Genomic DNA, 10,000 nt, shown 5'->3' with positions numbered 1-10,000 from the left:
AAACGGGTGGTCATGCAAGCGGGTATCAAAAGGGTTAACATGGACCATAAACTTCTCTCCCGTCTCCTTAGATCTCAGCAAGGACGCCAGGCCATGGGTAGAAAGAAAAGATCTATGTGCTCACCGCTTAAGTATAAGATTTAAATTTTTGTGTTCAAACACAAAACTACTCACATAAAGAGATGATAATAACACAGCATGTAAAGCTGACAATCGTGTTAATTCCGTAGGGCAGCGGCGGGTGAGGTCATGCATAGCTCCTCCCCTGTACACATTACGTTCAATCAGAATGTCATCACCAGACTCCTCCCCCCTTCCCTTCGTTAGACAGAGGCACTAGGGGAAGGGGGGAGGAGTCCAGTGACAATGATGTCTGACGTCACCGGATCGCCGACGGAACTCCCTGAAGCCGGAGGAGAGTACCGATCAAAAGAATTCTGAGCGATCAAAAAAATTAATTGATTAATCAAGGAATTTATCTTTAATTTCCACGGCCCTAATATAAATGTGTGGGATCTTCACAAAGTACGTTTTCAAACTTCAAAATTGTTCAAATAGAAGTAGGCTAGAAACAATTGAAATTCAATGTGGAAAAAAATTAATTTACATTTTGACCACAGACACACTATACCCTAAATAAAAGGATAAAGTGCACCAGCTGTAAAGCAAGATGCCAGACTCTTGCACAATTGCAGGGTTTGCTGGACAGCAGTACCGGCTCACTGGTGTGAAGCTGCTGCTTTCAAAGCTGTGTGTGCCTGGCCTTGATCTGCACATGAAGCAAGAACTGAACCTTTAATAGGAGCAGCTAAAAGACAATCGGCTCTAATGGGGACCCGACGCTGTAAATTGAATCTCCTGGCAGGAGCCCATCCTTGTGAATAGTAATGCATTTTACATCATCGCTCCATGTCGGTAAATCCTAAAAACATTCAGCCAAGAATGCTTTAAACTGACACTCATTAAAATGTCAGTGCTTTACACAATGGGAAAACCCTCCTAGGTATACAGCAGTGACACAAACCTGAACACAAGACCTTTTGTAGCAAGCTTTACCTTCCCGGGGGTGACCTTCCTTCCTGGAGGCAATAGAATGCAGCCTTTGTGTTCCTGGAAAATCAGACATGCAGGTCAACGCAAGATTAAAAAATAAAAGCGCTTGCCATCGAGCCCATGGCTAGTCATAGGAGACGTAGGGTGCCACCAGCTGTTGTCCGTTTTTAGACCCAAAGATACTGGCATGATCCGGCGTTGTTTTGACTAGCGTTGCACCAATACTGTAACTGATGTCAATATGAAGCATTTGCACTCCGATACCTTTAGACTTCACATATGTGCAGGTCGGTTTATAGTGGTGTTATGTCAAAGCCCGGTAAGGTGCGATTTCATTCAGTGGTTCAATTCCAATGCAAATTGTAGTGCATAGAAATCGCACCCGAGCGTTAATTTTGACGTCAAACTTTGATTTAGTTTTAGCCATAGTCTTGAATAAAATGTCATTTTAGTTGTAATTTAGTCATCTGAATTGTCTTATTTTAGTTGACTAAAATCTATGTTACATTTTAGACTACTTAAATCTAATGAGGCACGCTAAATTGTAATGCAATATTTAAAGCGGAGCTCCAGTCTCCTATGTAAAAATTAAAAGTCAACAGCTACAAAAACTGTAGCTGCTGACTTTTACTGGACAGCCCCATGGTCCAGCTCTGTTCTTAAGCCAGCCATTTCTACTCCGCGTTCTCTCTTTATGAACCTTTACTACGGGCTCCTGGCTGTGAGAGCCTGTAGCTTCACAGCCAGGTGCCCACCGCAAATGGCGCTGTGAATGGTCCCACAGTCACAGGTCCCAGAGGACTGCTGCTGGAGGAGGTGGAGACTACTTCCACTTTCGATCGCATAGGCAGCCCTTTCAAAATCAATTACCTGCTCTCCCCCCCTCCTCCCCAAAAGCTTCCATTTCACAAAAGGGGAGGTGGCCTTAAAGCAGAGGTTCACACAAAAATGGAACCTCCGCTTTTTGGAACCCTCCTCCCCTCCAGTGTCACATTTGGCACCTTTCAGGGGGGAGGGGGTGCAGTTAACTGTATAATGTCCTCCTTCATGCGCCCCCCGGCGGTGTTCTGGGAAAAACACAGATCCCAGAACACAGCGGGGACCAGTTAGGACGCACAGCGTGACTTTCGCATGGGCAGTAGGGAACCGGGAAGTGAAGCCGCAATGCTTCACTTCCTGATTCACTCACCGAGGATGGTGACGGCAGCAGCCGAGAGCCGAGCAATTGATAGGCTTCGGCTGCCGATGTCGCGGGCACCCTGGACAGGTGGAGTGTCAATTTATTAAAAGTCAGTATTTGTAGCTGCTGGCTTTTTTTGAGTGGACTCCCGCTTTAAAGCAGAACTTCCACTTTTAGGTGGAGCTCCGCTTTAAGCACTTCTCTAGACTTTCCAAACCGATTACTCCTGGAGTAAAAATCGAACAACGCATTAGAGATGGGGAAGTAAATGGGAGAGAGGGTGTACAGAGGGCAGAGAACTGGTCTGGGGAGGCTGATATTTTTACACAGCGTTCAGCACCGCTACCTTACTAGGAGGGAAAACACTCAAACGTGGTTTGCAAGGCATTGTTCCAGAACTCCCATCAGCAGCCAGGCACACAGGGGGAGCCTGCGTCTCTAAGCCAATACAGCTTCTCGGGGGCTGGGGCTTTACCAGACCAGGAGAGCAACTGTCTCTCCCTCACATTTTCACTCCTTTAGTTTTTTGGCAAAAACTGGAATTGATTATCGTTCAGTTTTCGTCACTGTACACATGCTGCTAAAACTATGAAAATATTCTCAACAAAATTAAAGCCGATGTTTCTGCAAGGGAAATCTGTGCGGTTTTCTTAACAGTCTTCATGTATTTATTGTGTGAACGAGTCCTAGAAAATTCAGAACCCCCAAATATCTTTTTTTTTAAGCCGAGACCCTAGGTAACAAAATGGCGGTCGTTGCCTCTTTATGTCACACTGTATTTGCGCAACAATTTTTCAGCTGCAGGCATCAGTTATCCCCAAAGTCAAAGATGTCATATGACATTGTTGGGCTGGAAGTGGGTAAGCAGTAGCGCCAATGTGTAAGCGGCATTTCTCAGAACATGAACAAGCAGGCACTGTCCGCGCTATGATCTATGCAGAGAGAATGGACAATGTAGGACTGGTTATGGGAGAACACTGCATCCCAAAGAGCTTGTTCACAACACAAGTGGAATACACTGAAGGAGAATGGAGATTAGAGGGTTTGGCCCACGCTAAACAAACACTGCTACAAGAAGGCTGACCACAGGCATATTGAGATAGATCAGCAGGGGCCGGTTGCATTGCGATCAGTGTGTGACCCCCTAACTGTTCGACAAACCCTCCATCCATCTCGTAGAAGACCCAGTTATTTTTTTTGTTCAGCCCCTATGGCTAGCTAAAGTGACAAATGTCAGAAATGACATGCATGGGTAGGTACACCATTTATACAGACTATGCAGGGGCTCAAGGGGTCTCCTGAGTTTAGGGGCCCATTTACACAAGATGTAGGTGAAGTCTATGCTCCTGCTGTTAACAGTGACCTGGGTCATGACCAAGGCAGAGGAGAACATTGGGGCATTTTTTGGTGATGCCCAAACTGTTCTGTTATGTCCAAGTGATGTTTAATCTCCTTCACTACCTGCCAGATCAGTACTGAGAAATTAGGAACTCTTCTTGATGCGTTTTGGCAGGAATTAAAGGGGAAGTTCATTCACTGACCACAGATGCAAATTATGAAGGACTCGGACTATCCCAAACATTGGGGTTGATTTACTAAAACCAGAGCATGCAAAATCTGGTGCAGCTCTGCATAGAAACCAATCAGGTTTTAATTATCAAAACTTAACTGACCAAGATGACGTTAAAAGCCGATTGGCTACAATGCACAGCTGCACCAGATTTCGCACTCTTCAGTTTTAGGACATCGCCCCCATTATGTTTCACCTGCAATCTTTCTAAAACAGTGAATAGGGGTCTTTACTTGGGCAATTGAATAGGAGAGTCCAAAAATGGTGGTCACATAGAGGGCCTTTACTTATTATGTCCTTCACTGGTGATGAGATTATGTTTGATGGAAGCATTTTAGATGAAGGCTAGCCATCTAGCTTAGGGCATCAAAATGGTCAGATACCAGGACTACACTAAAGCCTAGTACACACAGGCCGAATGTTGGCCAGTTCAATGCGTACAGCTCATGACCGAAAAAAGGTCCAACGACCGGCTCCTTGGTCAGCGCTCTCAGCCAATGGCTAAGATTGGTGGACGGAGTGTTCTGGGTGGGGGGCATCCCCCTGTCAGAAAACAATAGCTCAGCAGGGGAGTTCTCTGTACTAACATTCGACCGTTAGTACAGCGACTCTGACTTAAGCTGTCAGTTAAAAAAAAAAAAAAAAAAAACTAGTGCCGTGTACGAGGATTAACTATACCTTCAGGAGATCTATGGCCCATACTGCAAACATTTTCATGCTCAGAATAGGTTCATATCTACGCATGTGCAGTTGATGCATTTTTGTGACACGTTGTGTTTTTTCATATTCGTTTTTGATGTGGTTTTTGGGAGGTGTTGATGTTGCTAGCATGCTTCGGTTTTTCGCTTTCCTCTGGATCAACTGTGGGTGAAGGACTGTGTATACGGGAATGTATTTTTTTATTTTTTTGGGCTCAACTAGATTGACTTGTATCTTTTTTTTAACCAAACTATAACTATGCTGATGCTGTGCGGGAAAATGCACAAAAACGCATTCAATTGAAGTCTATGGAGCCAAAAAACACACCATGTTGCATGTAAGTGCCCGCACCTTTCCAAAAAAAATAAAAAAACGCATTTGCAGAAATCTGCACAGATTTGATCAGGACCTATAGGAAATAAGGTTAAATAAATCATAGTGCATTTCTGTGGATCTGCAAACGCATAAAAAAGACGCATAGATGTGAACCTAGCCTTACTCAAAGTGAAATAATTACAAAGTGCTACATAGAGAGAGATGAAGGTTAACTGAGCGATACGGCGAGCCCTACAAATTCTGGGATATACAGTCACAAGCTGAAGCAGCTGTAGGATAGATTTTTATCATTAGGATTTTATAGTGTGATCACGACACTTTGTATTAAAAATAAACAAAAAACTAGATCATCCTCATCCCCCAAGTGCTACGGATGGACTTTTTTCATCTTACCCGAAGTTGTGTTTGCTTTGCCAAATCTCGCTAGAATTTATGGTTCACGCCGTGCTGCTAACGCAATCAAGAGCAACATGCTGATTGCAGCGAGAGAGGCTTTTTATTTAACTGAACTGAAATTGCACCCATCTCCCAGGATTACACTAAATATTCATTCCACCAAGACATTCTCTTTACTTGAACAGACGCTGAGCAATACTCTCTTCTCTCTTCCATCAATGGCACTGCCAAGTTAAGGTGACATGCAAATGGCATTGGGATGTGACATGAGAGGCAAAGAGCCCTGGAATCTGCAGGTCACTAGATCCGATTACCCCCATCATCCAATCATCCACTGTACATGACTATAAAGGACTGAAATCCGACCAATGCATAGAACGTTTATTTTTTCTTCTAAACCCACAATAGTAAAACATGCTTGTTATACTCACTGTGGAACATGAGGGGTTAATCCTCCCCATTGTATAAAACGGCTGTATGAATCTGTCTTCTTCGATTCCTCCCCCCCACCTCCTTTTCTTTTACTGTCCCCAATCCATCTGCTGATAGTACAGAGCCTTTGGAGGCACTCTGCACATGCTCAGTTTGGTGTGTATTGCTCAAGTTTTTTGGGGATGGTGCATGTTATTAGCACTGTCCAGAGGGTTAGGGGTCATGCAGCCTCAAAGGACAGTCAGAGCAGAATGAAAACACCCACTACAAGCTTTATCCAGTGCTCGGCCACACACTGACAAATCACAAGACATGCTCTGTGTACTGTGGGAGACCAGATATAGTGAATGCAGGGTCCGGGGTTTAGTAACACTTTATAAATGCACTCCAATACATGAAGGTGGCACTTCTCCTTTTGGGTGTAGCTCCACTTTAATTTACACAAGACAAAAGCACCATAATGAAAAAAAAGGTGTGTGGGTTTGGATTCGGGGGGGCCGGGGGTAGCGTGTTGGGGGTAATCAGAAGGTTGGTTGTGTCCCTTATGTCAAGTAAAGGCAACGTTTAAGGCTGGGTTTACACTTGTGCAATCACAGATATCAGATGCGATTTGCACTGCCATTCAAACTGTATAGCTGAAATTGCATCGCATTCGCACCAAAGCGGTGCAGGACATTTTTTGGTCCGCACTGGAATCGGATCGCATGGGTGTTCACACCTACACAATCCGATTCCTGTAACCTTTGACAGTTCGCACTGCGATCTGCAGACTGATCTGGGAGGTGTCATTAACTTTACATTGACATCTCAGCGGCTCACAGAGGTCAGTGTGCGATTCAAATGCGATTCAGAAACCGGCACTGAATCGCAGGTTTTCCCAAATTGTACCAGGCCTTAATATCCAAAGCAAGAGTCAAAATTAGACTCATGGCCAGCATCGGATTCATGCCTATTTACTATGATTTTGTGAACAGGTTCCAGAGGTCACAGCAATGAAAAAGAATACTGACCAACACACTCTGCAAGGGTGATCTGGCGAGCCACTGTTCTCTGTACCAGGAAGGGAAGACCAGATCCACTGCCAGACGTACACGAGTGATCCAGCAAATCCTGAGGAAGACAAGAACACCACCAATAAGCAAACCGGGTTCACATACAAGGTTATAATCCAGTCTTAATGGCCAACTATAATATAGCGTATAGAATTGGGACACAAGTCATATTGTACTTGATTATTACAAATTACTTTTCCTTTTCAATCTGCAGCTCTGTAATTTTCTGCAAAATGCAATATGGCTACCAGGAGATGTTCTGTACACTGATGGTATACGGTACGCCCCAGATATGCAATTTCCTTATTGTGTGATTAGCTTACTGATTTTCCCAAAAGTCTCCAAGATACAAAAATTCAATTTTGAGCATCCCTGCAACAAAAATTGCACTTTTGGTGAGATACTACCAAAGGGAAATCCCGTCTAAGGGGATGCAGACCCTGCTACTTCCCTCAGACCCCTGCAGGTGCAGCAGCTGATTATTATAAAACTACTCACATACAGATACACTTTGCACATGGACACAGATAAACAGTTATTCCTTCAGAATAAAAGGTTTGTTAAAATCTTTGCAATGTACATAGATCACACAAGAGGGGAATCTTTTTTTTCTTTTCTTAAAGGCGGAGTTAAAAAGGAAAGCAAAGTAAGTGAACCTTTTTCAGCGCATGTTAACTCTGATGGTGCTGTACAAGCAACCATCCATAGCAATCCATTTATATGGTGATCCATCCATAAATATCCATTTCATATCAATCCATAACTAGATCTCTTCATATATAGATATACAGTATCTATCCATATCTGTATTGATATCTATTCATACATAGAATTATGGGAAGGGGTTACAACATCTCTATAAGAAGGCATGATCACTGAAAAACTCACTGGCGGCTGAATCCATCTTTAGAGGCAGGGCTTTGAACATTGGGAATTTAATAGCATAGGGAAGAAGAAAAGAAAAAAAAAAAAAAAAAAAAAAAAAACTACCACCATTATTAACCTGCATTTGAAATGTATTTGTGGTCTGTTAAAGCCTCACATATACCCAGTGAAGTGACTGGCCTCAGGTCATACAGAGATTAAACAAATCCTTCTACATAAGTTGTATCTGTTTATCCGCTGTCTTCATTACATCCTTTTAAAGTGCTGAATATTTGAAGGTCACCTGAGAGTTCAGAAAAAGGGGGTGGAGAGTTGAAGTCTCACTCTGCAGAGCTTGGTGAGGAGAGCTCTGACAGCTGATTGGAGCAAAGGGAACTTGTAGTTTGATGTACACATCGTGCAGTTCAGATGTATATAATATAGTGATAAAAATATAACATTTCATGTGCATTTTTGCAGTTCATATATAATAAAGTATATAAAATGTTCCTGGTCAGTCATTTAATAGGACGGAGTTTGCACTATTTAAAAAAAAAAGGGGGGGGTCGACGGTGTACTTCATTTTGTATCCCAAGTCTTCATTAAGACCATGACCCACTTGCATTTCTTTAGTGAATCCAGCTGATAATGTAAAGGTTTTTGTTTTGTGGTTATCGGTACTATTCTAGGATTTCCAGGAACCAAAACACACCACCAGGTGGCAGCACTGTGCCCTTCATCTGCAATGCTGGCAAACATTCAACGAAAACCAGCTAAATAATACATCAAGGCGAACACAGAAATATTTTAAAATCATGCTGAACAAGGGTTGCATCTAAAATGATAAAAAAAAAAAAAAAAAAAAAAATGAAAAACAATCAAAAGAAAAAATAGACAAAACTGACCCAACAAATGCAGTCAGTGTTTAGGCATTTAGATAGCTGCAAGTCCTTGTGGGGGATTCCTCCATCCATGCTGTATATAGGGTAGATCAGGGAATCGATTGATTTCTCTTGTTCATTAGGTTGAACGAGATCTCATATCTCTATCTCACACACCCGGTCTTGTTGGCACTTATGAACTTTGGCCCTAATACCCTATTCTAAAAAACGTAGGCCTATTGTCATACAACTAAATGCTCATAACTGCCTGCCAGTTAATCTAGTCATACACGGCCTGTGAGCTGAATGAGAAAAAAAAATAAAATACATTTTTGGACTTCTACACCCATGCTAAAAAGCACAGATAAATTAATCTGTAATGCTAACTATTGTATTTAGACAGTCACTGCACCCATGGCTGCTTAAATACCCAAACAGTGACTGCATCCGATCAGATTGAGTTACTGTTCAGCCACCAATTTTCACAGCTCAGTATAGCCAATTTTCTCTTTTTTTTTTATTTTTTTACGGAGCTTAAATACAGCCCATTAATTGTAATATGTCTATGCACACAGGTATGGAAACAAGCGCCATGCATTCTTCATAATTTTTTTTTAATAATCTGCATTTTTAAACAGCAATTTACGCCTCATACGAACAAATGCCCATTTACACATTGCAGAACGAGAACACATTTCATGAAAATATGCGAGTGCAAGCAAAAAATGCGCGAAAGCATATATGCAAAAAGGCTTGCAAATATGCACAAATGCATACAAAAAAAGTCGGAAAAAGTAAATGCTCAAACAGGAGTATCTACAAGTGGCCCGAGGCCTCATCTCACACACACAGGACGTTTAACTCTCCTAGAAGCCAGCAGCGTTTTTTTTTTAGAAGAATTGCCTGCCGCTTGTAAAGCCCCATACACACTATCAGATTTTCTGCTGATTTTTTCCTTCGGATTTACCAAAACCATATAATATGAGGTCAAACCTTAGGAGTTTCAATGTGTATGCAATCAGGCAGGCCCTTCACTACATGGTTTTGGTAAATCTGAAGACAAAAATTAGCACAAAATCTGATAGTGTGTATGGGGCTTAAAAGCGTCTTCGGCCTCTTGCACACGATGCTCCTGTGAGCATCTACTTCTTCAGACTATTTTTCAGTTAAAGCGGAGGTCCACCCTAAAGTGGACCTTCCGCTCATCGGAAACCCTCCCCCCCTCCGGCGCCACAATTGGCACCTTTCAGGGGGGAGGGGGGTGCAGGTACCTGTACAGTACAGGTATCTGCACCCACTTCCTGGATAGCTCTCTGCGGAAAGGGGCGTAGATTACGCCCCTTTCCGAAAGTCCCCCGCTGCCTGCTGGGAAACACACAGATCCCAGAGACAGCGGGGTCCATCCTTATTGCGCAGCGCGACTTGCGCATGCGCAGTAGGGAACCGGGAAATGAAGCCGAAAGGCTCCACTTCCTGATTCCCATACCCAAGATGGCGGCGGCAGCACCCGAGAGACGATCGAGAGATCGGCTTCGGG

General features: G+C 43.1%; 1 protein-coding gene across 3 annotated transcripts in view; it reads right to left on the bottom strand.

Annotated features, from left to right (window-relative positions):
• The window catches only part of ACVR1 (activin A receptor type 1), a 154,007-nt gene that overhangs the window by 35,168 nt on the left and 108,839 nt on the right, over nucleotides 1-10,000 (bottom strand). For all 3 annotated transcript variants that reach the window (XM_077447653.1, XM_077447654.1, XM_077447652.1), the window contains one exon: nucleotides 6,677-6,776. In XM_077447653.1, the coding sequence (XP_077303779.1) occupies nucleotides 6,677-6,776 (100 nt within the window). The remainder of the gene's footprint in view (nucleotides 1-6,676; nucleotides 6,777-10,000) is intronic.

Source organism: Lithobates pipiens, unplaced genomic scaffold (genome assembly GCF_037356315.1).
Source record: "Lithobates pipiens isolate NorthernLeopardFrog02 unplaced genomic scaffold, aLitPip1_a1.2 Scaffold_22, whole genome shotgun sequence".
Classification (NCBI taxonomy): domain Eukaryota; kingdom Metazoa; phylum Chordata; class Amphibia; order Anura; family Ranidae; genus Lithobates; species Lithobates pipiens.
The sequence above is the reverse complement of the archived record's forward strand: the minus strand, read 5'-3'. Positions and strand labels throughout refer to the sequence as shown.